The sequence below is a fragment of the Aedes albopictus genome, chromosome 3 (assembly GCF_035046485.1).
Source record: "Aedes albopictus strain Foshan chromosome 3, AalbF5, whole genome shotgun sequence".
Taxonomy (NCBI): domain Eukaryota; kingdom Metazoa; phylum Arthropoda; class Insecta; order Diptera; family Culicidae; genus Aedes; species Aedes albopictus.
The window spans coordinates 410529034-410546460 of NC_085138.1; the positions used below are offsets into that span (position 1 = coordinate 410529034).

Here is a 17427-nt window from a genome sequence, read left to right on the forward strand (position 1 = left end):
TTGCCTACCTTTAGGCGTTATTTGAGGTTTGTAGGATTTTAATTTTAAAATAACTCAAAAAGTACATAACATGTAAGCATTTGGACAACATATTCGAAATCAGCGACCCCGAATTTAGTAAGAAGGGTGTTTTCAACACGAACGAACATTGACCACTGACATGATCAATGTTACCCCAAATCAGCAAAATTAAAAATTAGAATGAAAAGCCTATTTAACCGTTATGTGGCCGGCAAACTTTTTGCTTTTTTCTACACCGTATATTTTAAATGGGTGCTGGGTACCCGGGTACCCTGCCGGCCACATAAGGGTTAAATATGTTTAAAAGTTTTACTATACTTTTTCGAGTAGCTTAACACATAATCAGAGGGCCAGTACTTGTTTCAAAAATATAAAACAAGTAACATTTGTTTTAACAAGAGAATTATTCAAGAAAGATCGAAAATTCTGATCAATGTTACCCCGGATTACGGTACTCTTAACTGTCCTATAGTGAAGCCCTTTATATAAACAATCATCATTTTATATATTTTTGCTTTAAATAGTAGCATTGCATAATCTACTGGGATCCGTGAAGCTCTTGGAGCTTATATCGTCATTTATGGACACTATAAGAATATTCCAGGCCAGCCAAACTACCCTGGAGTTAAGAACTTCAAGTCTACACTCGTAACAACAGCCATATCTGTTATACTGAGTAACGATGCATAATCAGCCGTGATTACTCTGAAGTCTACTAGAAATTATTATAAACCTTTGGGACAATCAGGGTTATCGAAATTGTTCTGTAATGAAGTCCTTCAAATCAACAAGAAAATTTTTATGTGTTTCGCCATAAATTATAGCATTGCATAATATGCTGGGATCTGGGAAGCTCATGAAATTTATTATGTCATTTCGAGACACCATAGGGATATTCCAGGTTAGTCAAACTACCTTGGAGTTCAGAACTTCAGGTCCACACTTGTAACAGTAGCCATATCTGATATACTGAGTAACGTTACATAACCAACCACGGTTACTGGACCAACCTAAAGTCTACTCGATATTATTATAAATCTTTGGGACATTCAGAGTTGTCTAAACTGTCCTGAAGTTTAGCTCTTGACAGTAACAGCAGTTTTTCTCACAATGAACTGTATCATTACACATTTGAGTGTAACCTGTTATCCCCCCGGCATTTCATGAGTCATTCTTAGATACTTTTGAGATACTCCTGATCAATCAAACTACTCCGGACATCATAGCTTCAGGTCTACACTTGTGATAATAGCTTTTGCCACTACGTTAAATAGTGTTACATAATCCTAGTATCCAGCCATGTACAGAAACTGAAGTCAATTGGTATGGTATAAAATAGACTTAAGTTTTAGCGGAAAGTGCCCAAAGTACGACTCCGTTCCCAAATGGTCCCATGCTCTATCTTTATCGCATGATTTTTTTTATCATTCATGATTCTTCGCTCATGATTGCATCGAGATTCCAGGAGATACCATCACGGTAAAGGCTGCCAATGCGGCCCTTCAGCCTCTTGCCATGCAATTTCGATTCCTACCTCCGCGTGGCACCAGCCGGAATACGAGCAACCTTAGGGAAGATCGGGTAACCAACCCCAGTGGGCACTTTGTTCGAATGCAGGCAGGGACTGGGTTACGATAGACAGGGACACTTTTGAGGTGGTCGAGTGCTTCGTATACCTCGGGTTCTTGTTGACGGCAAACAACAACGTTAGCCGTGAAATACGAAGTCGCATCATCAGTGAAAGTCGGGCCTACCATGGGCTCTACACGCATCTGCGGACGGAAAAAGATTCACCCTCGCACAAAATGTACCATATGTACAAAACACTGATTAGATTGATGCTTCTCTATGGGCACGAGAACTGGACTCGAGAAGGACATGCAAGCACTCAAGGTGAGTGGCAGCCAAGAATGAATCACGAGCTCGTTGTATTCCACGACATCCAGAAGATGGCAAAAGCTGGAAGGATGCGATGGCCAGGGTATGTTATGAGAATGCCGGACAACAACCCTGCAAAGTTGGTGTTCGCATAAGATCCGGACGGTACAAGAAGTCCTGGACGGCAGCGCGTAAGGTGGACGGCCCAGGTGCAGACGATCTGGCAAATGTGCGACTCGGCCAAGGATTGAGGATTGCAACCACGAACCGAGTATTGTGGTGTAGAATTGTTGATTAAGTATTTATGCAGTATATATATAAATGCAGTGGCATACGTGGGACCGCGCATAACTTGCGAACGGATGGTCCGATTTGGGTCGTCTAAGTTTTGTTCTGTTAGTTTTCACTCAATGAAGGTTTATGATCCAAAAAACATGGGAAAATGAGAGTCTTTGAAAATCGGGTTTTCAAACATTTTGAACGGGGACTTGGGCTTGGATAGGGACTTGAAACGTCAAAAAACGCAGTAGGCAAGACAAAGTTTGCCGGGTACAGCTAGTTTTATTATAATTGTTATTAACGCTAAATAAATGAATTAGATTCAATCATTACGGTTGGTAATGTTTTGTAGCTCAAAACAGCAAAAGATGTTATTGTGGCTGTGTAGACTCCAATACTTTCGGTAGACTTCACGTAATATATTACAGCACAGTGTGTATGATTCTGAATATCCCGATGCTATGTCATAGTATCTGAGAGAGTCTTATATTCTGTGAGATTCAGTTAGTATGATAGATTATGCAAAATAACTCTAAATGGCCAAAACAGGAACTTCAATTGCTGTAGATGCTAGATTTCAAACATCATAATAGTTTGGATGATCCCAGCTGTGGTGATGATGTCCATTAAACATTCAGTAGATTTACTAGACATGATAGATTACATATGATAGCTTTGTATAATGAAAGAAGTTACCGTTACTAGAATTTGGGATCAGAACTCAAGAATAGTTTGAATGACATAGGATATCAAGAAAAAAATATTCAGCATCATATTTTAAGCTGTTAAGCACTACAGAAATACAGAAACTACAGAAATACGCAAAAAGAACTAGAAAATAACGCTTGGAAAAATTCCACCTTCAAATGGTTAAGGTAGTTGTGGCCAGAAATCAAGTGAATGAAAGACAACTGATTAATTATGGTAACATTTGTTGGATCATGTAAACTGTATCGTGTATTGAAAATGTAAAAAAAAATGTCTAACAGGGTTAAACTTTTAGTATCACAATCATCATATCAATGCTATGGGAGCTGAACTGGAAATGGAATTGTTTAAAAACACAAACAGATGGAGCATCAAAACAAGTTCGTCAAAAGTGGCTGAACTTTCCGACGTTGTTTACCCCAACGCTCGCGAAGGACACGGTCGGTGACGTGGTGGTCGTTGTTGTACCGGTTGATGACTCCTCGCGAGCATCATGGTGCAATCTGCGAACTGGTTTGTTGACAATTTTGTCCACTCCATTCGGGTTCGATTGACATTGGTCATGCGAAGTTTTTATCTAATTCCCGTCTATCGGTCGGTGCTTACCGATCAATATAGCTCGAATTTATTTTTGCACCTTGCCAAACGCCTCATGGCCAGTTTGTTACTTACCTTACCGATCAGACTAAGGCCGGGGTGGCCTCTGCTGTACATAGTAGCCGTCTCCATTCCACTCGGTCCATGGCTGTTTGTCTCCAGTTCCGCACTCTAGGGTCCGCAGATCGTCCTCCACTTGGTCGACCCACCAAGCTCGCTGCGCTCCACGTCTTCTTGTACCAGTCGGATGACTCTCGAGAACCATTTTAGTCGGGTTGCTATCCGATATCCTGATGACGTGACCCGCCCACCGTAGCCTCCCGATTTTCGCGGTATGGACGATGGTTGGTTCTCTCAGCAGCTGATGCAGCTCGTGGTTCATTCGCCTTCTCCAAGTCCCGTCTTCCATCTGCACTCCGCCGTAGATGGTACGCAACACCTTCCGTTCGAAAGCTCCAAGGGTGCGTTGGTCCTCTGCACGTAGGGTCCACGTTTCGTGCCCATAGAGGACGACCGGTCTAATCAGCGTTTTGTAGATGGTTAACTTCGTGTTACGGCGAACTTTATTCGATCGTAGAGTTCTGCGGAGTCCAAAGTAAGCACGATTTCCTGCCACAATGCGCCTCTGAATTTCTCTGCTGGTGTCGTTGTCGGCGGTCACCAGTGAGCCCAAGTACACGAATTCTTCAACCGCATCGATTTCATCACCGTCGATATAAATTCGGGGTGGCGGGCGCGGTGATTCCTCCCTGGAGCCCTTTGCCATCATGTACTTTGTCTTCGACACATTAATGACTAATCCGATTCGTCTGGCTTCACTCTTTAGTCGGATGTACGTTTCCGCCATCGTCTCAAATTTACGAGCAATAATATCAATATCATCAGCTAAACCAAGCAGCTAAACTGACTTCGTGAAAACCGTTCCACTCGTGTTTATCCCCGCTCTCCTAATTACACCCTCTAAAGCAATGTTGAACAGCAAGCACGAAAGACCATCACCTTGCCGTAACCCTCTGCGAGATTCGAAGGGACTCGAGAGCGTCCCTGATACTCGAACTACGCACATCACTCGATCCATCGTCGCCTTGATCAACCGTGTCAGTTTATCAGGGAATCCGTATTCGTGCATAATCTGCCATAGCTGTTCTCGATCGATTGTATCATACGCCGATTTGAAATCGATGAACAAGTGATGTGTGGGCGCGTTGTATTCGCGGCATTGCTGCAACACCTGGCGGATGGCGAACATCTGGTCCGTTGTAGCGCGTTCACCCATGAATCCAGCCTGATATTGCCCCACGAACTCTCTTGCAAACGGTAATGCTGGCGCCACCTCTCGACCACCTTACGCTCGCTCGTGAGAATATTCCCGTGATTATCTCGGCACATGTCGGCTTGTGGCACAAAGCCTCTGCGCGAGCGGTTCGGCTTCTCGTAGAACTTTCGTGTGTCCTTAGCGCGGTACAGCTCTTCCATCGCTTCGCGATCTCGTTCTTCCTGCTGGTGCTTCTTCATCCGGAAGACTGAGTTCTGCCTGTTCCGCGCCTGTTTGTAACGTGCCTCATTCGCTCTTGTACGGTGTTGCAGCATTCTCGCCCATGCTGCATTCTTCTCGTTCACACAACTGTTCACATTCGCCGTCGTACCAGTCGTTTCTGTGATTCGGAGTCGCGAAGTCTAGTGCTGTAGCCGAGGTACTACCTATGGCGGATCGGATGTCCCTCCAGCCATCTTCAAGTGTAGCTGCGCCAAGCTGCTCTTCCGTTGGTAGGGCCACTGCTAACTGCTGCGCGTAGTCTTGAGCCACTTCTACGTTACGAAGTTGCTCGATGTTGAGCCGCGGCGTTCGACTTCGACGCGTGGTGAAAACTGTCGAAAGCGACTACAGTGGTGATCCGAATCTATATTCGCACTGCGGTATGTGCGGACATTGGTTATATCCGAGAAGAATTTACCGTGGATTAGAACGTGGTCGATTTGGTTTTCTGTTAGGTGGTCGGGTGATCTCCAGGTGGCTTTGTGGATATCTTTGCGGGGGAAGAAGGTGCTTGGTAGTCCGAACGGGACCACGGGAGGCTGCAAAGTTTACGCATCGCTGGTCGTTATCATTCGATACGGCGTGCAGGCTGTTTCGCCCGATTACCGGTCTGTACATTTCCTCCCTTCCTACCTGCGCGTTCATGTCGCCGACAACGATTTTCACGTCACGTGGCGAGCAACCATCGTATGTTTGCTCTAACTGCGCGTAGAACGCTTCTTCTGGTCAAAATCTACGCTCCATACAAATTCATTTTTTTTTTTTGTATGGACAAAACCCTACGAGGGGGGACGGGAGAGGTCTGAGATGGCTTAAATTAAATCTACGTGGTTTATAAACAGCCCCTAAGATTTAACAATTATCCCTCGAATTCTGTTTTCGTCTAGTCCTCGTCTAGCACAACCTGAATTCAATTTCCGATATGTACACCTTGAATTTGACACTATGGTACATATAGGATGGTCAAAATTATTATGATTTGAGCGTAACCGTCGGTCAGATTCTTCGCAATCCAAATCAACTCATGTAGGGTATCGCGCTACTTGGGCGGTGGCTTCTATATTCGTCTGTTTTCCACTATAACTCAATGAATTTTGATCCAATTGACTTGAAATGTTGTACACGGGTAGATACTATACTTATCTCACTGCATTCCAAAAATTGTGTCAATTGGTTCAAATTTGACTGAGTTATAGTGGGAAACAGACGAAAATAGAAGCCACCGCCCAAGTGGCGCGATTCCCTATTTGAAGAATGATTGAGCATAATGTTTTAAATTGAGATGGAATAACGACCAACATATTTCAATTAATATTTTTGGCCACCAGATCATAATGCGCCATCACAGTGCAACGAAGAAATCTTTCTCTGTGGTAGTGAAATACGATTTTTCGTATGTAGAAAAACCACGCACATCCTCCCTACAGACGGGAAAAAAGTGATTTATTCAAGGAGAATCAATCAGAGAATACAAATATGGCTGCCACAATGGCCGACTTGGCCACCTATTCACGTTTTCAAGAGAAGCTACCTCTTTTTGCAAGTGAGCAAAGCCAGGATAAACAAGTGCGGCTTGGTTCGATTTTTTGTTCGACAGATTTGTGCCGCTAAAGTTTGTATGCAAAATTGCAATGGGATTTCTTGATGTTTCACCTAAGTAATTGAATAGCTTTTGCTGCATTCTGCATCAGTGAAATCCAATTTTGAAGTGCATTAGAGCTTGTGTATGGTGTGCATTGAATGTTGGTCTAACAAATAAGTCTGGCGAAGTGAAAATGGAACGGTGATGGAGAACAATTCGGTGTGACGGGAATTAGCGCATATGACGAAGAAGATTTCTACCCTACGAATGGAAATAAACAATGGTGTCAGAATTACTGAATTCCTATAAATTTTCTGCATGTTCCACAAAGAGTTCCTGACCACTTTCATACATCGAAAATAACCAAAACGGTTACTAGCCCTGTGGAATAAGACTGGATCATGGACCATGGTAGGTAACGACGACGCCAACTGAGATCAACTTCGGACAACGAAGAACCTCGAAGAACAAACGGCGCGGTGGCGAGAGCATATGAGAGTAGGCCTGGAGCGGACGCGACCACGACAACAATTCGCGCCGTGAGATTTGAAGAGGCAGACGAGAAGCGAGCTTTTTTCAAAGATCAAACCCCCCTTCCCTCCCCTTACGGGACCAAGCTCTGTTTACGACGCGACGACGGCATGATGCGATCGATGCTATGCAGTGCAGCATGCATGCATGATGTGGTTGGTGGGGTCAGCGGCGCAACATGACAAAGACTCTGGCAAGTTGTAAACAAATATCCGTGCGGAGAGGAATCGATGGAAATATGTTGTTGTCCTCCAATGCGCGCGGTTGTTTCGGTGGCGGCGGTGGTGGCGGAAGACGAGGTGACAACGGTGCGCTGTGAAGTGGAGGTACCGACGACGCGATCAGTGCCCAAAGTAGGTTGCACGATGATCTCGGTCGTCGGGAAATGCATTTAAATGGCCGTCTGCCGGCCGGGCGCGGAGATCGAATCGAACTTCTGGGGAATTGTGGCGCAATGATTTGGGCGCGCATCTTTTTGGATTAATGGAGTTTTGTTCCGGCGATTGTGTTCAGTCGTACGTATAACAATTTTGTAGCTTAAATATTAATTAGAATTAACGTATTAAAAAAGTTACTCCGCAAAGTCTCGAAAACCATGGACAGATGGGCGCGCTAACTAACTATACAGGGTGCGGCAGGAAAAAATGCGAAAAGTTCAAGGCACTATTACACGCTAAATATGGGATATAAATGACTATTTTTTCATGACAGTGTATCAGTCAATGTCTATATTCTAGCACTGAAAAATAAAAATGAACACATTTGATGTTTAACATGTGATAATGTAGGCCTAATAAGCGCATATCAATAAACTGCGCGCCCAATGGTCATTAAACAAAATGACTATAACAGTAACAAAATTAGCTCAAATTCGATGAACAGCCAGACCACACTGATCCAGAGCCATGTAGTTTCACATACCAGATGAAATAAGTACATATATTTGATGACATTGTAGAGAAAATCAAAAATTTTGTTTTATCAGATGCGAAATTTAGCGACCTGTGCGATTTTCTGCGGTTTGAAAATTCTGGTTGTCTTCATCTTCATGCGCCGCCCTGTAGAGGTTAGTGACCAAAATGGGAAATGTTTTAATTAACTTTTCAGAAAACTAGCCTATTATAGATCATGGAACGTTGAAACATAGATTGGTTAATGTCAAATGGACGAAAATGAGGTTTGAAGTTGAAAAACACTTTCGCATTTTTTCCTGCCGCATACTGTACCACGATTGTAAATAGTAATTAAACAGATTGAATAGAAACTCGACAATGATTTTTCATAAGGGCCTAACTGACTTGATCCATTTCTCTTCGTCGACTCTTTTTTTCACAAATAACTTGATCAAAACGAACAAAATGATTATTCTTTTTGTTTCAATAGCAACATGTAGTCGTCTTCTTCGCATTTCAACCAAAAAATCTTTGGAAAACTCAATACACATTCTATGATAATACAAGGAGAGGATCGATGAACAGAACTCGAAAATATCAGTTAGGCCTAAATGAAAAATCGCTGTCGAACTAAATTTGAATTTTGGAGGCATTTACTATTAAAAAAGTAAAATTTTTATGATAAGGGATCATCTATAAATTAAATCGCGCTTCGAGGGACAGGTAATCTTCAAAAGATGACGACCCATAAAACTTTTTAACAGACCCCATACAAAAGTGTGACGTATGGGGGAGAGTGGTTGAAATGGTAAATTCTCAAATCGAAGATCATTATGTTTTGTTTTGATGCTCTGACGAACTGTTTTACAACCTCAAAGGGTGTTGTTCATCAATGATATGACGATGAAATTTCGACATCTAATGAAAATGCTGCACTCTATGGAGAATAGCGATATTCCATGATTTAGTTACCTCACTGTCGGCTGCTCTAAGTCATCCACACTGTACACCTCATTGTATGCTGTCGCGTAATCATACCTGGAAAGGAAGAAAAGAGTTGTGGAAAATGATTAGCATACAAATTTCAAGGAATTTTATGGGTATCAGATTGTAAACGTATATGAAGTCATGACCATCATAGGAGGTGTGAATGTTCTAGTAGCCCATGATTTAAGACTTTCAGACTGATGTTATGGACGGAAGTCTTTTAACGGACGAATGTGAGGTGATTGAAAGGTGGAAGTAGCACTTCGAATATTTCATCGACACCATTTTGATTGCCCTTACAAAGCGCATATACAGTTCGCAGAATTCGTGTAAAATGTTCCCTTCCAAGTTTACGTATTTTATATGTAGATAGTCCCTATAGGTGCACATATCGCTCGCGATAACACCGACCAACCAACCGACGACTCTGCAGTCGTCCAGTCCAGACGGGACGCGATTCACATTTCTAACGGTTTTCTGCATATTTTCGGTGTCCGCTTTCGGGTGGTGGACCATCGCATCGCCGTGTCTCGTACCGCCGCAGCAGACTTATGGAGCAGGCGGGACTTGAGCCTATTCGATTCGAGTTGCTCGGTGTTCGCTAGTGTTGTTTGTTGGTGGGGCTTTCGTTTTCACAAGCTTTTCCAAGAACGAAAGTGAGCGAAATAAGATAATTCCAGAATGTTTGATGGGTGTTGTGTGGGTCTCCATTCGTAGATTACCGGTGAAATAAGGGACACGTGCGTTTAAGCTATTCACTACAGTGCTATGGCGCCAACCGCTGCCTACCCAGATTCAATTGTATGCAAGTAGAACTGTCATTCTGACGGTGAAGCAAGCGGTGGAGACTTTATCGAGTTTCTTCCCGAAAATGTGCCGAAGAATGTACTAGCAAAATGTATTTCCAACAGTCGAGTCAAGTACAAGACACTGAAGACGACCTTACAGTTGAGGTCGAAATACGTATCTGTCAAAAGATGCAAATTTAGCAATTATTTATGGATGTACTCTAAAGATTTGTCATCTGAAGCTTCTACTATCCTAGGATAAGGATGCGTCACGTAGTCAGTCGATTTGAGACCATTTTGCTGTCAAACGGAGACCAGTCGCTGATTGGTCGAAAATGATATCCGTTTGCTGCGATCAGATCGCTTTGTTGTTGGTTTAGCCGTGTTGCTAGTTTGCAGGTTTAGCATGTGATACCAATATTCAAAATCATTGTATTTTTCTATTTAAGTTCAATCGACTCAAATATGTCAGCATTAGGGCCCATATAGCCGAGGCGGTAAACGCACGGGTATTCAGCATGACCATGCTGAGGGTGACGGATTCGATTCCCGGTCGGTCCAGGATCTTTTCGTAAAAGGAAATTTCCTTGACTTCCTTGGGCATAGAGTATCTTCGTGCCTGCCACACGATATACGCATGCAAAATGGTCATTGGCAGAGGAAGCTCTCAGTTAATAACTGTGGAAGTGCTCATAGAACACTAAGCTGAGAAGCAGGCTTTGTCCCAATGAGGACGTTACGCCAAGAAGAGAGAGAGAGAGAGATGTCAGCATTCAAATGTGAATCTACATAAAGTGACTTGCATGTCTGAACATTGATAGAATTCATTGATTTGGTACAAAATCAATTGACTTTTTGATATATTTCACTATAAATGAAATCATTTTTCATTTAAAAGCAATTTTACTTGCAAGTTATGTTATTCCAATTTTAAATAGTGATTTACGGCGCGAAATATGTATTAAAATTTCAATCATTTAGTTTAAATTGTGTGACAGATTTGGATTAAAGTAAAGTGGCAGCACTGGATTTCCCTCTTAAACAAAATCAAACGAAAAAATAACAAGGCAGGCGAATTTCTGTTGTCACTTCCTATCCTAGCTACTATCCATCTTTCCACGCTTGCCATAACGACGATCGGTCGCTAAAAAAGGTAAACAGTAAGCCTTGGTTTTCTGAAAGTAACTTGCATTTGATTATTTTCATTCAGATTATACAATAAATATCAGCCTGAGCAGCATTTTTGTAAACGGAGACCTCAACAAACGTCATTTTTTTTTATGGGAAAGACAGTATCAAAGAGTGCACTGGCTAATTAGACTGCTGTGGCTTTCTCAGTGTATAGTAAAGGGCACTACATTGTTTTGATCTTGTATGGGATTTTGCAGGGGGGGGGGGGAGGGGTGCAACGAAAGGCAAAATCCCCGTAGCTCACAACGAAAACACGTTCAAAATTGTTTATGCTGAAAATTGATTCATTACACATTACTGATTTATTTGCTATCTCCGCGTTGTCGGGTAATTTCGAACGATTGCCGCTAAAATTTTGATAGCCTTTTGCTAGTTTTACACGTTTTACTTAAGTAATAACTTATGGTAATGACTAATTCGCAAATATTGTGCACATCCCAGATCTGTCAGAGTGCCCAAAAGTGTAAATTTCCCAAACATGTCAAATTCATGTGGACTACGGCACATCTATTCGTTGTTGACGTCCATGCTGCCCCGCTGGGATTTTGACGTTTCTTGGCTTTGTTGTTTACAAAATTTATGTAAGAGTGAAAGAAAAGAAGAGAATTTCATGCAGTGCCCTACGGCTTTCTCGCTTGCTCAGTATATAGTATAGGGCACTGCAAGCCGCGGTTGATAATTTTTTTAAGCATTTGACGTTTTGTGGCCTTGTTGTTTACGATTCGGACATGAAAAAAATCGTCAGCATTCGGGCTCAAACAAATTTTGCCAGCTGTTTATGAATGATTCGATTATATTCTCTCTCAAATAAAGACAAATCAATCAATCAATCGATTATATTCAAATGGTTGGGTTCACGAGCGTGCCTCTATGACGACGCGATGGCACCTCTCCAGGAGGTCCTGATGGGATCCACAGGATACCTTCAAGAAATCCTTTGCGCTTTCTCTACAAATTTGTTTCAGAACTTTACAAGAGTTTCTCCAGGGATTCCCAGATTCCTCAAGTTCCTTTGGGGGGTTTTCCAGGAGTTTCTTTTGAGATTCTCAAAGAGGTTCCGTCTGGGATATTATGCAGAGCTCTTACCAGGATCCCTCGAGGAATTCTACCGGGATTCATCCAGATATCCTTTCTAGGATTTCTTAAGGAATACACAGTGAGATTATTTCAGGAGTTCCTAGATTCCTTCGAAATTTCTTCCGAAATTTCCCTACAAATGAATTCCGCAATCCTTGCAGAAACTCTTTCTAGGACCCCAGCGGGTTTTCCTGAGACTCCTCCAGGAAATTTATCTGTCATTTTCTTCAAGAGATTTCTTCTGAGATTTTTCAATAACTTCCGCCAATCCTTCAGGAATTCCATCCGATACTATCCCAATAGTCTCTTTTGGAATGTCCTTAGAAGTTTTGTTGAAGTTCCAAAAAGTATCCCTGGAAATTCCAGCAATTTCACCCAAGATTAGGAGTTCTTTCGGGGATTACTTCAGGATTTTTTTCCGAGAATCCTTTAGAAACTCCTTCCAAAACTTCGTCAGAGATTCTTTCCAGGAATTCTTTGCGAGATTCCCCCTGCAGTTTCTTCAAGAATTTCTCCAGGAATTCTTTCTGCCATTCTTCCATGAATCCTACTAGAAGTCTGACGGGAACTTCTTTCAGTATTAGTCTAAAATCTTCTCTGGGATCCCTCCAGGAACTCCTTCCGGATTTTTTTCAGGAACTACTGCTGGTAATGGTTCAAGATTTCCTTCCGCGATTCTAACGGGTACTATTCAGGGATTCCTCCGCGAACTTTTTCTGGATCTCTGCCAGGAATTGCTTCTGGTTTTTCTTCCGGAACTCTTTTGTGGATTCCTCCGGAAACTTTTTCTGGGATTCTTTGGGAACTCTTTCCTAGAAAGAGTAATACTGGAGAAATCTCGAAACTATCTCTGGAAGAATCCTTGAAAATCCTGGCAAGAGCTTTTGATAATATCCCAGACGGAACCTCTTTAGGAATCTTAGAAGAAATCCCGGAAGAATCTTTGATTGTTTTAATCATTATTTCTGTGAGATAATGGCTATTGCTAGTTTTTGCCGTTTCAGTGCGCGTTAATATTTTAGTCGATAAAAATATATTAGCAACCGCGGCTTGATGTGCTCTATTGGAATGGCTTGTTTGACACAACCCGACATTTCGGTCTCGTGTATTGGACATTGTTCAAGAGATAAGTAATCACCCGTCTCTTGTTTGCGGTTGGTGAATGCAGTTTGAGATGTGTAGCTTCTTGTAATGCCATTCAACATTAACCGGAGAACTTATTTTACAATTTTTGGGACTCATTGCACTGCACGCTACAAATTGAGCGACATACAGATAGGAACAACAATTTGCCCATAAATTTAAAAATGATTCACGAACAGACCAAAAAATCTGGTTTTTGAAAATCATGATTTGCTGAGAAAGTTTTCTTGAAATTCAGTGCAGTGCAGGGCACGGTCTACTCCAAATATTGTTAGGCCAAAAGGGTCGTTAGGTCAAATGGGTTGTAATGTAGATTGAACGATTTGCAGAATTACGAACCTTCTTGTCTTTGTTATGTCAACGACTTCCCACTGCATCACTTAAATATGAAGCGATTCAGACCTTAACTACTCGAATATGAAGCAAACCAATCCTGAATCAGTTGTATATGAAGTTAACCAGACCTAAATCACTTGAAAAGGACTCGCATGCTCACTAGCGCCTCTTATTGGCATAATTACGAACCTGCTTGCCTTTATTAACCTTTCAGGACGCGCGCCATCAAGCAACCGAAACTGCACTGCGCTCGCGCTGTATACGACGAGCGGGTTTTTTTTTCGAAGTGTTGTACTTTTTAACAACAGCGCGCGTCCTGAAGGATTAAGTCAACGACTTTTTGAGCAGTTATGCCGAAGACTTCATCCACAGAGAAACAGACGTCACACTCTCATCGCCTCTCATCGATCACATTTTTAACGGTTGATTCAAATATTTGGTAGTAAGGTCGATTGACCACTTGCGGCGCTGGTATCGTTTGTGCTCCTGTTTGACGTTTCTAGTGGCGGCCCGGCCAAACCCGGCCAGTATGTTTAGCATTGGGCGATAACATTTTCGTGACGATGTTTTTCAATGAAATTTGTTCAAAGTGTTACGTCTGTTTCTCTGTGCTTCAACGTTCTACTTATCGGGATCGCAAGATAGAGCTGGTAAGATGCTTATTTTACTATGCTCACTAGCGTCACCTAGCGGCAGTATTGTGGGCCAAACTGATTTCCTTTCTGTACCTCCAAAGCTAGAAGAGGTCAAGGCAGCCATTAGAGAACTGAAGAACAACGAGGTTGCTGGAAAGGACAAATTGCCGGGCAACCTTCTCAAGCACGGTAGTGAGCAGTTGAATCAATTCTTACAGCGCATTATTTTCCGTCTATAGAAAAAAGGGCATCGACTGGATTGCGCGAATTACAGAGGAATGACACATCTCAATTCAGAGATTTTTTTGTCCGAATATTTAACAGGCTGGTGTCGATTGATCAGTCCTTCATCGGCACATACCATCAGGTGGATTTTTGTGAGGGCTGATCCAACATTCAGATTTTTTACTTTGCGACGGATTCTCGATAAATTTCGGAAGTACAACTTGCAGACACATCATCTATTTATTCATTTCAAGGTGGTGTACGATTAAAACAATACTCGGCAATAAACTGGGGGACGGCATCTGGCGGCGTCGCATGAACTACGATTGTACCAAGTATATAAAGAGATGGATAACATCCGATTCTTTTTTTTTTTGCACGGGGGATGCGTACCGTGCAAATGAAGTTTATGATTAAAAACTCGAAAAACTGTGCAAAAAAGTAGCATTATTTCTGGACAATACACGCAAAAAATGAGAGTTTCACAAAAATTGTGTATGGATATTTTTTACACGGCTGTGAAAAAAAAAATCCGTGCAAATCGAACAAATTAAACACGGTAGGCTGTGGTGGGCTGGGCACGTAGCTCGTATGCCGGAGGAACGATAAACTAAAACTATATTTAACTATAGCAGAGAATCAGGAAGAGACCGTTGGTTTCGCGGTAGGAGACGCACACGCTGGCGTTTTGCAGTTGAGGAGGATCTACGGTCACTTAATGTTCAGGCAAGCGTTCAGGATAACTGGAAGAGATTGGCTCAGGACCGAAAACAGTGGAGGCGATTGCTTCATTAGGTTTAGGCTCGTCATTACGAGTTGTAGCCCGTCAAGTATGTAGTTAGTACGCAGTTTTGGCTCAGTGTCACCCGTACTGACTGATCAAAAAAAAGGTTGAACATATTTGGCCGTAGCTTTTACTGTCAGCATTTCGGACTATTCAAGTTCGTCGCTTAAGTACCTTGTTGAAGTCTCCAGCATGTAATTTGGTGAAAATACTAAGTAACTGTGGATTTAGAATCTTGTTTTCAAAATGAAATATCAAAATGGAGTAGATGCTCAGAAGGCAGATCATGTTCACCCCCTATCATAACGTTTTATCGGAAAATGCTCTAGAAAGTATTCTAATAATTCATAAGGAATTTCTGCAGCAATTTTTGAAGACCTTTTTTTCAGGATTTATTTCCAGAATTTGATACGTAAGTAATCAATAATATATTATGCAGGTATCTCTTCATGAATTTTGATTACGTCTCTTCGGTTGTGCTAGGAAATCAGCAAAAATTGTTGTAGTTAAATTCTAAAATTCCTTAACCCTTTGGGGCCGGAGTTGTCATATATGGTTTCAAGGCTGTTCCGGGGATGTTGCAGGGGTGTTCCAGAGGGCTTCAGGAACGTTCCATTGGTTCTCAAGCGGTTTCAAGGGACGTTTCAGGGGTGTCCTAGAGGGATTCGGAGGGTAAAGTCGTTTGGTAAAGGGGTATTTCAGGGAGTTCCAGAGGGTTTCAGAGGCATTATTGGGGGTTAAGCGAGACCCATGGGTGTTCCAGGGGTTTCAGGAGTGTTACAGGGGCTTTCAAAAGCGTTTCAGAGTGTTGAAGGAAATTCCAAGAGCGTTCTAGGGGGTTTCAAGGGGCTTCATAAACTTTCTGAGGGTGTTTCAGGGGACTTCAGGAGCGTTCCATCATGTTTCAGAGGCGTTCCAAGGGACTTGAAACCCTGCTTAACATTCCCTGAAACTTCCTTGAAATCTCTCTGAATCTCTTTGAACAGTGCTGCAAAAATTCACCTCATTCATGTGAACATTATCCAACGAATCTTTTTTAGTCATTTTTGATTTTAGTCATGTTTATATCGATCAGTCAATCAGAGCTCTCTTCAAATGAGAAGCAATTCCTTGTCATTTTAAGTAATGAACTCCTTGTTCGGCTTATGCACGAATTATGCAGGGAAAAACAAAAGAAAACAAAAATGTCAGTACTAACTGTTAAACAAATGGCGATTTTCCCTGTAAGCCTTTTGACAGAATGATCCACAGGCATTATTATGCCTGAAATTCTCACCGAGACTTCGGTAAAAGTCCTCTAAAATCTATATCTAAAAAGCATCAAGTATCAAAAAGTTTCACTAGGTATGCTTCAATAAAATCAGAAAAACTACCGAGGACTTCTTCGAAACATAAGTTACTCAATGAATTAAGTCAGAAATTCTAATCTCGATCTAAGCAATAATCGATTTTCGAAATCGTTTCTCACCGGTCAATGCAGTCGCCTCGTCGTACCTACATACAATTTATGCATTTCTCCAGCCATCAAAGTAGGCCACAGAGCGGCAGCCATGGTGGTCTACTAGACCGCGCTCTACAATGGCGTATTAGGCACGGTACAACTGCGCATAGGAATTTAGACGACTTATTTGGATTGACTTATCAACCACTCGTACAACGGCGTTCACACACAGTTCCGCATTGGAATGAATTGCCTAGGGGAATGTGGTGTGAGAGCTGGTTACTTGGAATGACCTCCAGTTCTGCTGACCACTTGAACCCCATTGTGCATCCCCAGCGAAGTGCATCGTAAAACAGAACGACGCGACGCCATAATATCGAGTCGCGAGTGAGTGTCGGTTCGAAGTTCGTCACGTTTTACGAAGCAGTGCTTGCGCAGCAAACAAATTGACCGATGTTGTTTTCCTTACTTCACACTGCTAATAGGAAGACGATCGGTGGTGCATTCTCGACTCTCGTCGTCCATCGTTTCGTGTAGTAAGTTGAATGAGTGATTAGAGAGTGGCTTGCACTGCACTCGTTTCCTCGCGATCCGTCGTCGTCCGTCACCTTGTCACGCTTCCAATCAGCGCACTGTACAGATTTTGTTTACAAACAGTCGCGCAAGTACTTAAGCGCGCCGACAACGACAACGCGCTCGCCAGTGTTGCCAGCTCTGACCCGCCGAAATCCACTGCCACGCCAACATGCGCTCGTTTGGGTCGTCCGGTATTTTTCCGCTTGTCGAGCATTTCC

At 42.4% G+C, this 17427-nt stretch overlaps 1 protein-coding gene across 9 annotated transcripts in view; it reads right to left on the reverse strand.

Annotated features, from left to right (window-relative positions):
* Positions 1-17427, reverse strand: part of LOC109426385 (insulin-like growth factor 2 mRNA-binding protein 1) — a 274999-nt gene that overhangs the window by 55211 nt on the left and 202361 nt on the right. For 5 of the 9 annotated variants that reach the window (XM_029875597.2, XM_029875595.2, XM_062856254.1 and 2 more), the window contains one exon: positions 8999-9064. The exons of the other annotated variants lie outside the window; for them this stretch is intronic. In XM_029875597.2, the coding sequence (XP_029731457.1) occupies positions 8999-9064 (66 nt within the window). The remainder of the gene's footprint in view (positions 1-8998; positions 9065-17427) is intronic. 9 annotated transcript variants of the gene reach the window in all.